This window comes from Eleutherodactylus coqui, unplaced genomic scaffold, assembly GCF_035609145.1.
Source record: "Eleutherodactylus coqui strain aEleCoq1 unplaced genomic scaffold, aEleCoq1.hap1 HAP1_SCAFFOLD_128, whole genome shotgun sequence".
In the NCBI taxonomy this organism is placed as follows: Eukaryota; Metazoa; Chordata; class Amphibia; order Anura; family Eleutherodactylidae; genus Eleutherodactylus; species Eleutherodactylus coqui.
Window position 1 is genome coordinate 1609 of NW_027101878.1, and position 13609 is coordinate 15217.

General features: G+C 47.1%; 1 protein-coding gene across 1 annotated transcript; it reads right to left on the reverse strand.

Annotated features, from left to right (window-relative positions):
• Positions 1 to 5335: 5335 nt before the first annotated feature.
• LOC136593130 (gastrula zinc finger protein XlCGF66.1-like) lies at positions 5336 to 13609 on the reverse strand (the record flags this gene model as incomplete). Its single annotated transcript, XM_066588643.1, has 5 exons — positions 13464 to 13609; positions 6067 to 6169; positions 5689 to 5868; positions 5483 to 5606; positions 5336 to 5400 (listed from the first exon to the last, which is right to left on the reverse strand). Coding segments are annotated over exons 2-5 (447 nt in total), but the record flags the coding sequence as incomplete, so codon positions are not given.

Consider the following 13609-nt stretch of genomic DNA (forward strand, 5'->3'; position numbering starts at 1 on the left):
CGTCCAGCTGTCGCTAAGAGAATCATTGGAGCGAAAGCGCAAATACGCCGCCACGCACCTGCACGCTCAAGCTTTAAATGTCTACATAGCCAAATTGATCATCCTGTAGATGCTCCCCTACAGGCTGGTGGAAACTGAGGCTTTCAAAAACAAGATGGTGGCGGCGGTCCAGCGCTATTCTGTCCCCAGTCGCCACTATTTTTCATGGTGTGCCGTTCCAGCCCTGCACGACCATGTCTCACGCAACATTGTACGTGCCCTCACCAACACTGTTACTGGCAAGGTCCACTTAACAACGGACACGTGGACAAGCACAGGTGGGCAGGGCCACTATATCTCCCTGACGGCACATTGGGTGAATTTAGTGGAGGCTGGGACCGAGTCAGAGCCTGGGGCCGCTCATGTCCTACCCACCCCCAGAATTGCGGGCCCCAGATCGGTGCTGGTATCTGCGGCGGTGTATGCCACCTCCACTCAACCTTCCTCCTCCTTCTCCAACGCAACCTCTACCTCACAATCAAGACGTGTCAGCAGCAGCACATCGCCAGCAGTCGGTGTCGCGCAGCAGCATAGCGGTGCTGAAACTACTCAGCTTAGGAGAGAAGAAGCACACGGCCCACGAACTGTTGCACGGTCTGACAGAGCAGACCGACCGCTGGCTTTCGCCACTGAGCCTCCAACCGGGCATGGTCGTGTGTGACAACGGCCGTAACCTGGTGGCGGCTCTGCAGCTCGGCAGCCTCACGCACGTGCCATGCCTAGCCCACGTCTTTAATTTGGTGGTTCAGCGGTTTCTGAAAGGCTACCCACACTTGTCAGACCTCCTCGGCAAGGTGCGCCGGGTCAGCGCACATTTCCGCAAGTCCAACACGGACGCTGCCACCCTGGGGACCCTGCAACATCGGTTTAATCTGCCAGTGCACCGACTGCTTTGCGACGTGCCCACACGGTGGAACTCTACGCTTCACATTTTGTCCCGGCTCTATGAGCAGCGTAGAGCTATAGTGGAATACCAACCCCAACATGGGTGGCGTAGTGGGAGTCAGCCTCCTCAATTCTTTACAGAAGAGTGGGCCTGGATGGCAGATATCTGCCAGGTCCTTGGAAACTTTGAGGACTCCACCCTGATGGTGAGCGGCGATGCTGCAATCATTAGCATCACCATTCCTCTGCTATGCCTGTTGAGAAGTTCCCTGCAAAGCATAAAGGCTGATGCTTTGCGGGCGAAAACGGAGGCAGGGGAAGACAGTATGTCGCTGGATAGTCAGAGCACCCTCATGTCTATATCTCAGTGCGTGGAGGAGGAGGGGGAGGAGCCTGAGGAGGTAGAGACAGCTGGGCCCACTGCAGAGGGTATCCATGCTGCTTGCCTCTCATCCATTCAGCGTGTATGGCCTGAGGAGGATCTTCAAAGTGATCTTTCTAGTGAGGACAGCCATATGTTGCGTACAGGTACCCACCCTGGCACACTTGGCTGACTTTATGTTAGCATGCCTTTCTTGTGACCCTCGCTTTAGACGCATTCTGGCCACTACGGATTACTGGGTGTACACACTGCTCGACCCACGGTATAAGGAGAACCTTTCCACTCTCATTCCCGAAGAGGAAAGGGGTTTGAGAGTGATGCAATACCACAGGGCCCTGGTGGACAAACTAATGGTAAACTTCCCATCCGACAGCGCTAGTGGCAGAAGGCGCAGTTCCGAGGGCCAAGTAGAAGGGGAGGCACGGAGATCAGGCAGCATGTTCAGCGCAGGCAGGGGAACACTCTCCAAGGCCTTTGCCAGCTTTATGGCTCCCCAGCAAGACTGTGTCACACCTCCCCAGTCCAGGCTGAGTCGGAGGGAGCACTGTAAGAAGATGGTGAGGGAGTACGTGGCCGATCGCACGACCGTCCTCCGTGACGCCTCTGCTCCGTACAACTACTGGGTGTCAAAGCTGGACACGTGGCCCGAACTTGCGCTGTATGCCCTGGAGGTGCTGGCTTGCCCTGCGGCTAGCGTCTTGTCAGAGAGGGTGTTTAGTGCAGCTGGGGGAATCATCACGGACAAGCATACCCGCCTGTCAACTGACAGCGCCGACAGGCTTACACTCATAAAGATGAACAAAGCCTGGATTTCCCCAGACTTCTCTTCTCCACCAGCGGACAGCAGCGCTACCTAAAGAGCTTTGTCAATCTGTGTATGATATTCGTCCTCCTCCTCCAGCTCCTCCTCCTGAAACCTCACGTAATCACCCCAAACGGGCAATTTTTCTGTGGGCCAAAAGGCTCATTACTTTTCAAAATAATATTTATCTGTTTCAATTCTCATTAAAGCATTGAAACTTCCACCTGAACCAATTTTTATTTTGACTGGGCTGCCTCCAGGCCTAGTTACAAATTAAGCCACAGTAAGCTAAGCGATTAATAGGTTTCACCTGTCCTCTGGGTTGGGCATGGGCAATTTTTCTGGGGTATATTTGTACTGTCGGTACACCAATTTTTCGGGCCCTCGCCTACAATGTAATCCAATTATTTTTTTTGGGCTTCGCCTGCACTCATGGTACACCACTGTGTCTGGGGTTGGCCTACACTTGTGCTACAGAAATGTAACTCTGTTCTGCCTACCTATACTTCTGCCACTGTAACGCTAGAGGGGTCTGACTAGACTTCTGCAACAGAAATGTTACTTCGGTCTGCCGATACTTCTGCTCCTGAAATGTTACCTTAGTTGGTCTATACTGTTACTACTGTAATTCAACTAATACTGGGCTCTGCCCATAATGCTTCACGGAAATGTTACTGGGGCATGTCTATACTGCTATAACAGAAATGTAACTAATAGTGGGCTCTGCCCATACTGCTTCTACGTTAATGTTACTGGGGTCTGTCTGCATTGCTGGAACTGAAATGTGACTGGGGCATGTCGCAACTGATACTACTGAAATGTTACTGGGGTCTGTCAATACTGCTGTAAATGAAATGTTACTGGGGTCTGTCTATACTGTTGCTACTGAAATGTTACTGGGGCCTGTCCCTAATGATACTACTGAAATGTTACAGGGGTCTGTCTACACTGCTGGAACTGAAATGTTACTGGGGTCTGTCTAGACTTATACTATTGAACTGTTACTGGGGTCTGTCTATACAGGTACTACTGAAATGTTACTGGGGTCTGTGTATACTGCTGCAAATGAAATGTTAGTGGGGTCTGTCCTCACTGCTGCCAATGAAATGTTACAGGGGTCTGTCCATACTCTTACCACTGAAATGTTACTAATTCTCAGCTTTGCCTATACTGCTGCTACTGCTATGTTACAGGGTTGTGGAAACAGAGGCTTCCCAAAGACATGATGGTGGCGAGGCCGCGCTACTAGGTCCCCAGGCGCCACAACTTTTCAGCGACGCGGTCACTGGGAAGGTGCGTATAACCACGGACACGGGGACAGGACACGTACTGCCTCAAAAACATCCCCTTTCTCCTCCTCCAGCAATGAAAACATTCTTGACAAATGCTTTCGCAGTGGTCCGTCTGGCGGCAGTCCAAGAATCTCACCTTAAACGACACAATAAGAAAGCCCCCCACCATGGCCCACTTAATCCTGGCCACATTCTGAAATCCAATGAAATAAAACCGCGCTAATAGGTCCACAGTTGCCAAAGCCCACCTGTATTTTATCTGACGTTACCTCAGCTATGCAGGGCACTGCTATGGGATTTATTAATGTACTGCCGGTGGCTTCCTGTGACCCACCCATGCTGTCGGTCCACATAGACTTCACCTTAGGGAGATTTACCTGCCTGTGTATACTTTTATAAAACTCGAGTCTGACTGGGGCATGCAATTTGGGCCGAAGCCCACCTGTATTTATTCAGACGTTAGCTCTGCTGTCCAGGGCACTGCAATGGGATTTATTTATGTACCGCCGGTGGCTTCCTGGGACCCACCCATGCTGTCAGTCCACACGGACTTCATATTAGGGAGATGTACCTGTCTATGTATACTTATAAAAAAACCCAGTCTGACTGGGGCATGCAGTGTGGGCCAAAGCCCACCTGTATTTCATCTGACGTAAGCTCTACTATCCGGGGCACTGCATTGGGACAAACTACAGGACCAATACAGCGCTAATGAGATGTGCACAGCTAGGCTAGCATTGGAGTCCGCTGTAGGCCCACGATTGCTGAGTGATTGTGCAGAGGCCTATGTCCTGGGTGCAGTGAAAGTCCGCTTCCTGCCTACGATTGCTGAAGCTGTGGGCCGAGGCCTATGTCGTGGGCGCGGAGCAAGTCTGCCATGTTTGGCCGCTCAGATTTATTTTTTGTTCATGTCTTGGGTTTCCTAGGACCCACCTATGCTGTTGGTGCCCACTTAGTTCCCATCGCGGTGTTTGACCTGTCTGGCACAAAGACACTGACTGACTTGGGTAGGGGGCAGAGTCCAGATGGCTTTCCCCTTGCAGTGTCGACTGAGCTATGCGACACCTAGACAGAATGAATACTGTGTGGGCACATGGATTCCCCATTGCTATGCCCATGTTTGCAGCTCCTGACGGAGGTGGCACAGGATTGGATTTCTCATTGCTTCTGTACAGCATTGTGGGCTATCGCCCCTTTTAAAGAGGGTCGCTGCCTGGCCCTGCCAACCCTCTGCAGTGTGTGCCCCCGGTTCCTCCTCATTGCAGAAATAGACATGAGGGTGGTGTGGCTATGCATGCAGTGTGTGGCATGAGGGCAGCTGAAGGCTGTGCAGGGACACTTTTGTGAGCGGTCTGGACACTGGGTCGTGCGGGGGGGGGTTGGGCAGCATGTAACCCAGGAGAAGAGGCAGCGGTTTGTCCCGCAGGCAGTGATTGTGCTTGGTTGGAGGTAGTGTGGTGCTTAGCTAAGGCGGGGCTTGCTAATGAGGGTTTGTCCGAAGTAAAAATTGTTAGGGGGGGGCCCCACTCTTGCCGCTATTGTGGCTTAATAGTGGGACCTGGGAATCTGAAATGCAGCCCAGCATGTAGCCCCTCGCCTGTCCTATCTGTTTCTGTGTCGTTTCCATCACTTTCTGGGGTTTTGCAGATTTCCACCAATGAAAACCTTAGCGGAGCATGGGTGATATACAAAAATGCTCGAGTCGCCCATTGACTTCAATGGGGTTCGCTACTCGAAACAAACTCTCGAGCATCGCGGAAAGTTCGACTCGAGCAACGAGCACCCGACGATTTTGGTGCTCGCTCATCTCTAGTCTCTGGTCAGCGGTAATTCTGCCATCTCCACCAGCCTCATCACACAAGTACAAGACATCTAATAAGACTAAAGACAAAAGATTCACAGCCTTCTACAGATCAGAGGGACATATCCATCTACCTGGTGGTCCTGTGGAAGAAGAGGACGGGGACATCTCTCTGGTGGGCTTCTCTTACTGGATGGAACTGCAGGAAACACAGACGGACACTGAAGTCATTCTTTACATACAGATAATAAAGTCCCCGTGGATTTAGTCCTGTCTATTACCTGGTGATGGGAGCGGCTGGCGGGTCTCCATCATGGCGTCCTTGTACAGATCCTTGTGTCCTTCTAAATACTCCCACTCCTCCATGGAGAAATAGACAGCGACATCCTGACACCTTATAGGGACCTGACAACACAATATACAGTCATCACCCAGAAGCCTCCAGTGCTGTTACTGTATAATGTCCCAACATTCCCTGCAGCGTCACCTCTCCAGTTAGCAGCTCCATAATCTTGTTGGTGAGTTCTAGAATCTTCTGTACATTGATGTCCTCATGTATCAGGGGGTGAGATGGGGGCCCCATTATTGGGCTCCGGGGTCTTCCCCACCCATCACACACAGGGGCCCGACAGCCATCACTAAAGGTCTTCTTCACTACTGTGTAATCCTGTATGTGGGGAGACATTAATAAATATCACTACAGACACTTCCAGAGTCCATCACCTCTCCAGTGACATCATCTGTTATTACCATAGATAAGAATGATGTAATGTGACATCATCAGAATCTCTCCCCTCTTCAGTGACATCATCTGCTATTACCATAGATAAGAATGATATAATATGACATCATCAGAATCTCTCACCTCCCCAATCAGCTGGAAGAGTATCTCTAGGGTGAGATTTAATACACTTTCTGCCGTGTTGTTTCTGTCCTTCTCCATCTTTGATGAATCAATCTGGTAGGAACTTGAATGAAAAGAATATGAACCAATGTAAAAAACACAAAAAACATAAGAAACTAAATTTACTGGAGATAATAAGGGAAAACATTTAGAAGTATTTTCGCATTACATAAAAAGTGATTGGCTGCAGCAGTCACATGTCCTGGTCAGCAGCAGCCAGGAAAGATGGAGCGGTTATGAAGCAAGTCATAGGAAAACCCCGATAAGGAGATATTAAAAGGAACCTGTCAGAGTTTTATGAAGCCCGAACTACAGGCAAATCAAATTCCTGACAGGGTTCTCCCCAACCCAGATTAGATCGACTGATAGCTGACCCAGGCAGGGAGAAGTCGGCAGCGACCGCCCCACTGACTCTTCTCCAAGTTCAGAGCTGCTTTTTCCAGTGTTTCCTCTGAAGCGCTGCAGTGTTTTAGAGCACAATATAGATGTCTGCAATGTACATGCGTGTTGGGATGTATGTGTGACAATATACATGTCTGCAATGTACATGCGTGTTGGGATGTATGTGTGACAATATACATGTCTGCAATGTACATGCGTGTTGGGATGTATGTGTGACAATATACATGTCTGCAATGTACATACGTGTTGGGATGTATGTGTGACAATATACATGTCTGCAATGTACATGCGTGTTGGGATGTATGTGTGACAATATACATGTCTGCAATGTACATGCGTGTTGGGATGTATGTGTGACAATATACATGTCTGCAATGTACATGCGTGTTGGGATGTATGTGTGACATCGGCAGCAGAATCCTCCTGACAGCTTCCCTTTAACCCCTTCCTGCAGCCATTTTTCCCCACCGCCCAGGGGCAATTGCTTTATTTCTCTAACATAACTGTATGCGAGCTTCTCTGGAGGAACAAGGAGTCTTTTTTTAAAGCCTCATTTAACATACGGAGAACTTTGTAAAATATTCTATTAGAAGATCATTTATTAGGAAATGTTTTTAAAAATTGTGCTGGAATTATTTAAAAAACGTGATTGAGCCATAGTTCTTTTTGTACATCGCTGTGCAGTAAATGGACACGTTCTTCCTATTTCAGTGTGCCGGTGAGAATACGGCGATGACACATTTCTGTAGTTTCGGTTATCTTTTACTTCTTTTTAAAAAATGACCCTTTTTTGATTAAAGCTGCTTTCTGCTGAGGAAACTGTATTTTGTATTAAAGAGTTTGTTTTGTGTTTCAGTAGAACAGCGCTTCTGTAAGACATGCGGAGAAGCAAGCAGGATGTTCTACAGCCCCCCCTCCCCCCCCCCTCCCCCCCCCCCCCCCGGAGGGTGCGGACCCTCTAGTGCTTATCTAGTGATAACAGGAGTACCCAGTGATGTCAGGATGATGTGGCCCCTGTAATACACGGCTGTTACACCCGCCGCATACAGCCATTTGTATTCTGCTATAAAACCCACCTAGTAAAGCGGAGACTCAGCCCACGTAACACATGACGTGTCCATAGAGTGATTCCGAGCTCGAACCAACCTCACCCAATTAGTCACCCGCATTATATCTAACACTCCAAACTCTGAACCCCAGAACTTCTCATATTCCCCTTTGGTGGATCTGGGGGAGATGTTGTTTATTGCCCGCTGAGCTGCAGTTTGTATTAGTGCTGTTTAGGGATATAGGACTTCTAGATCATTCTTTACTCGATTTTTGGGGAGACGAGGCGACTACAGATTAGCCATTCTAGTGTTACTTTTTCTCTCTCACATAACATTCACTATGTGGCATAAATACCATGCTGCTTTAACCCTTTTCTTGCTGACCATGAATCTCTCAGTGAGGCGCTCCAGTAGGTAATAACGTAGGTGGAACATCCTTGCTACTAATGGCTGTATCTCAGGCTGTATTGTGGCTGGAGGACCGATTTTATGCTGGTTTTAAAGCCCATAATGTGGAATGTTGGTCCTGGCCACAATACAGCCTGAGATACACGAGGGTGAAGTGAGAGATGAAGTGACAGCTGCACAGACCTGCAGCTGTCAGTCTGGTCATTCCTGGGTTTCTATAGGCTTTATCTCAGGCTGTGTTGCACATAGAGCATCCATCATGGCCTTGTTTTACATCCAAAACTTTTAGCTTCAAAAAAACGGTCCCTTTTTTCTATCTGCTACACAACCTGAGGTAGAGAAAGTGGAAATGGTGCCAACCTGTTTAGTCAGCTTTCAGTTTAAGGGCCCTCTTAGAAGGAAGGATTATCATTTTAAAAAATTGTTAAAATGAGCAAAAGGGTGTACTAGGTATTGTGGATGTAGCAGAGCTGTATGTGTGTAATGTACACGCTCCTGTACTGTATGTGTATTGTGGATGTAGCAGAGCTGTGTGTGTGTAATGTACACGCTCCTGTACTGTATGTGTATTGTGGATGTAGCAGAGCTGTATGTGTGTAATGTACACGCTCCTGTACTGTATGTGTATTGTGGATGTAGTAGAGCTGTATGTGTGTAATGTACACGCTCCTGTACTGTATGTGTACTGTGGATGTAGCAGACCTGTATGTGTGTAATGTACACGCTCCTGTACTGTATGTGTATTGTGGATGTAGCAGAGCTGTATGTGTGTAATGTACACGCTCCTGTACTGTATGTGTATTGTGGATGTAGCAGAGCTGTATGTGTGTAATGTACACGCTCCTGTACTGTATGTGTATTGTAGATGTAGCAGAGCTGTATGTGTGTAATGTACACGCTCCTGTACTGTATGTGTATTGTGGATGTAGCAGAGCTGTATGTGTGTAATGTACACGCTCCTGTACTGTATGTGTATTGTGGATGTAGCAGAGCTGTATGTGTGTAATGTACACGCTCCTGTACTGTATGTGTATTGTGGATGTAGCAGAGCTGTATGTGTGTAATGTACACGCTCCTGTACTGTATGTGTATTGTGGATGTAGCAGAGCTGTATGTGTGTAATGTACACGCTCCTGTACTGTATGTGTATTGTGGATGTAGCAGAGCTGTATGTGTGTCATGTACACGCACCTGTACTGTATGTGTATTGTGGATGTAGCAGAGCTGTATGTGCGTAATGTACACGCTCCTGTACTGTATGTGTATTGTGGATGTAGCAGAGCTGTATGTGTGTAATGTACACGCTCCTGTACTGTATGTGTATTGTGGATGTAGCAGAGCTGTATGTGTGTAATGTACACGCTCCTGTACTGTATGTGTATTGTGGATGTAGTAGAGCTGTATGTGTGTAATGTACACGCTCCTGTACTGTATGTGTACTGTGGATGTAGCAGACCTGTATGTGTGTAATGTACACGCTCCTGTACTGTATGTGTATTGTGGATGTAGCAGAGCTGTATGTGTGTAATGTACACGCTCCTGTACTGTATGTGTATTGTGGATGTAGCAGAGCTGTATGTGTGTAATGTACACGCTCCTGTACTGTATGTGTATTGTAGATGTAGCAGAGCTGTATGTGTGTAATGTACACGCTCCTGTACTGTATGTGTATTGTGGATGTAGCAGAGCTGTATGTGTGTAATGTACACGCTCCTGTACTGTATGTGTATTGTGGATGTAGCAGAGCTGTATGTGTGTAATGTACACGCTCCTGTACTGTATGTGTATTGTGGATGTAGCAGAGCTGTATGTGTGTAATGTACACGCTCCTGTACTGTATGTGTATTGTGGATGTAGCAGAGCTGTATGTGTGTAATGTACACGCTCCTGTACTGTATGTGTATTGTGGATGTAGCAGAGCTGTATGTGTGTCATGTACACGCTCCTGTACTGTATGTGTATTGTGGATGTAGCAGAGCTGTATTTGTGTAATGTACACGCACCTGTACTGTATGTGTATTGTGGATGTAGCAGAGCTGTATGTGTGTAATGTACACGCTCCTGTACTGTATGTGTATTGTGGATGTAGCAGAGCTGTATATGTGTAATGTACACGCTCCTGTACTGTATGTGTATTGTGGATGTAGCAGAGCTGTATATGTGTAATGTACACGCTCCTGTACTGTATGTGTATTGTGGATGTAGCAGAGCTGTATGTGTGTAATGTACACGCTCCTGTACTGTATGTGTATTGTGGATGTAGCAGAGCTGTATGTGTGTAATGTACACGCTCCTGTACTGTATGTGTATTGTGGATGTAGTAGAGCTGTATGTGTGTAATGTACACGCTCCTGTACTGCATGTGTATTGTAGATGTAGCAGAGCTGTATGTGTGTAATGTACACGCTCCTGTACTGTATGTGTATTGTGGATGTAGTAGAGCTGTATGTGTGTAATGTACACGCTCCTGTACTGTATGTGTATTGTGGATGTAGTAGAGCTGTATGTGTGTAATGTACACGCTCCTGTACTGCATGTGTATTGTAAATGTAGCAGAGCTGTATGTGTGTAATGTACACGCTCCTGTACTGTATGTGTATTGTGGATGTAGCAGAGCTGTATGTGTGTAATGTACACGCTCCTGTACTGTATGTGTATTGTGGATGTAGCAGAGCTGTATGTGTGTAATGTACACGCTCCTGTACTGTATGTGTATTGTGGATGTAGCAGAGCTGTATGTGTGTAATGTACGCGCTCCTGTACTGTATGTGTATTGTGCATGTAGCAGAGCTGTATGTGTGTAAGTTACGCGCTCCTGTACTGTATGTGTAATGTACGCGCTCCTGTACTGTATGTGTATTGTGGATGTAGCAGAGCTGTATGTGTAATGTACGCGCTCCTGTACTGTCTGTGTATTGTGGATGTAGCAGAGCTGTATGTGTAATGTACACGCTCCTGTACTGTATGTGTATTGTGGATGTAGCAGAGCTGTATGTGTGTAATGTACACGCTCCTGTACTGTATGTGTATTGTGGATGTAGCAGAGCTGTATGTGTGTAATGTACACGCTCCTGTACTGTATGTGTATTGTGGATGTAGCAGAGCTGTATGTGTGTAATGTACACGCTCCTGTACTGTATGTGTATTGTGGATGTAGCAGAGCTGTATGTGTGTAATGTACACGCTCCTGTACTATAAGTGTATTGTGGATGTAGCAGAGCTGTATGTGTGTAATGTACACGCTCCTGTACTGTATGTGTATTGTGGATGTAGCAGAGCTGTATGTGTAATGTACGCGCTCCTGTACTGTATGTGTATTGTGGATGTAGCAGAGCTGTATGTGTAATGTACACGCTCCTGTACTGTATGTGTATTGTGGATGTAGCAGAGCTGTATGTGTGTAATGTACACGCTCCTGTACTGTATGTGTATTGTGGATGTAGCAGAGCTGTATGTGTGTAATGTACACGCTCCTGTACTGTATGTGTATTGTGGATGTAGTAGAGCTGTATGTGTGTAATGTACACGCTCCTGTACTGTATGTGTATTGTGGATGTAGCAGAGCTGTATGTGTAATGTACACGCTCCTGTACTGTATGTGTATTGTGGATGTAGCAGAGCTGTATGTGTAATGTACACCCTCCTGTACTGTATGTGTATTGTGGATGTAGCAGAGCTGTATGTGTGTAATGTACACGCTCCTGTACTGTATGTGTATTGTGGGTGTAGCAGAGCTGTATGTGTGTAATGTACACGCTCCTGTACTGTTGTGTATTGTGGATGTAGCAGAGCTGTATGTGTGTAATGTACACGCTCCTGTACTGTATGTGTATTGTGGATGTAGCAGAGCTGTATGTGTGTAATGTACACGCTCCTGTACTGTATGTGTATTGTGGATGTAGCAGAGCTGTATGTGTGTAATGTACACGCTCCTGTACTGTATGTGTATTGTGGATGTAGCAGAGCTGTATGTGTAATGTACGCGCTCCTGTACTGTCTGTGTATTGTGGATGTAGCAGAGCTGTATGTGTAATGTACGCGCTCCTGTACTGTATGTGTATTGTGGATGTAGCAGAGCTGTATGTGTGTAATGTACACGCTCCTGTACTGTATGTGTACTGTGGATGTAGCAGAGCTGTATGTGTGTAATGTACACGCTCCTGTACTGTATGTGTATTGTGGATGTAGCAGAGCTGTATGTGTGTAATGTACGCGCTCCTGTGCTGTATGTGTACTGTGGATGTAGCAGAGCTGTATGTGTGTAATGTACACGCTCCTGTACTGTATGTGTACTGTGGATGTAGCAGAGCTGTATGTGTGTAATGTACACGCTCCTGTACTGTATGTGTATTGTGGATGTAGCAGAGCTGTATGTGTGTAATGTACACGCTCCTGTACTGTATGTGTATTGTGGATGTAGCAGAGCTGTATGTGTGTAATGTACACGCTCCTGTACTGTATGTGTATTGTGGATGTAGCAGAGCTGTATGTGTGTAATGTACATGCTCCTGTACTGTAGGTGTATTGTGGATGTAGCAGAGCTGTATGTGTAATGTACGCGCTCCTGTACTGTATGTGTATTGTGGATGTAGCAGAGCTGTATGTGTAATGTACGCGCTCCTGTACTGTATGTGTATTGTGGATGTAGCAGAGCTGTATGTGTGTAATGTACACGCTCCTGTACTGTATGTGTACTGTGGATGTAGCAGAGCTGTATGTGTAATGTACACGCTCCTGTACTGTATGTGTATAGTGGATGTAGCAGAGCTGTATGTGTGTAATGTACACGCTCCTGTACTGTATGTGTATTGTGGATGTAGCAGAGCTGTATGTGTAATGTACACGCTCCTGTACTGTATGTGTATTGTGGATGTAGCAGAGCTGTATGTGTAATGTACGCGCTCCTGTACTGTATGTGTATTGTGGATGTAGCAGAGCTGTATGTGTAATGTACACGCTCCTGTACTGTATGTGTATTGTGGATGTAGCAGAGCTGTATGTGTGTAATGTACACGCTCCTGTACTGTATGTGTATTGTGGGTGTAGCAGAGCTGTATGTGTAATGTACACGCTCCTGTACTGTATGTGTATTGTGGATGTAGCAGAGCTGTATGTGTAATGTACGCGCTCCTGTACCCCTCAGTTCGGTTTTTCTGCACCGAGGACATGGCGTTGTATCGCTCTCCATGAACACGCACTAGCACACCACGCACACAACGACACGTACCGTATGCACTCCATACACATGCGCACATGCTAGCAGACTCCATAATCCTCACCATACAGGCCCTCATGCAGGAGAAAACATGCAAATATCCAAAAATGAGCCTAAAGTTCCTGTAGATTCCTCCGGCCGCAGGCAGCAGCTTACCTAGATGCACAGCTGTAACTGTATCTGCCTGCACACTGTGTACCACGTGGGGCCCAACAACCAATGAGGCGGCTGGATTAGTCAATGCTACTGAAGTGTGCTGGAAAAGAAATGTATGTCTCTCATACCTCCACCGGGGTAGATGCTGGAATGGAGGGGCTCCTAGAAGGTCTGAGGACAGGAAGTCACATGGTCTGAGGTCACATGACTGTAAGGGGAGGGGATTACTAATACTGTAGTACTGTGGAGAGGAGAGGAGGATGCTGGGAGGGCC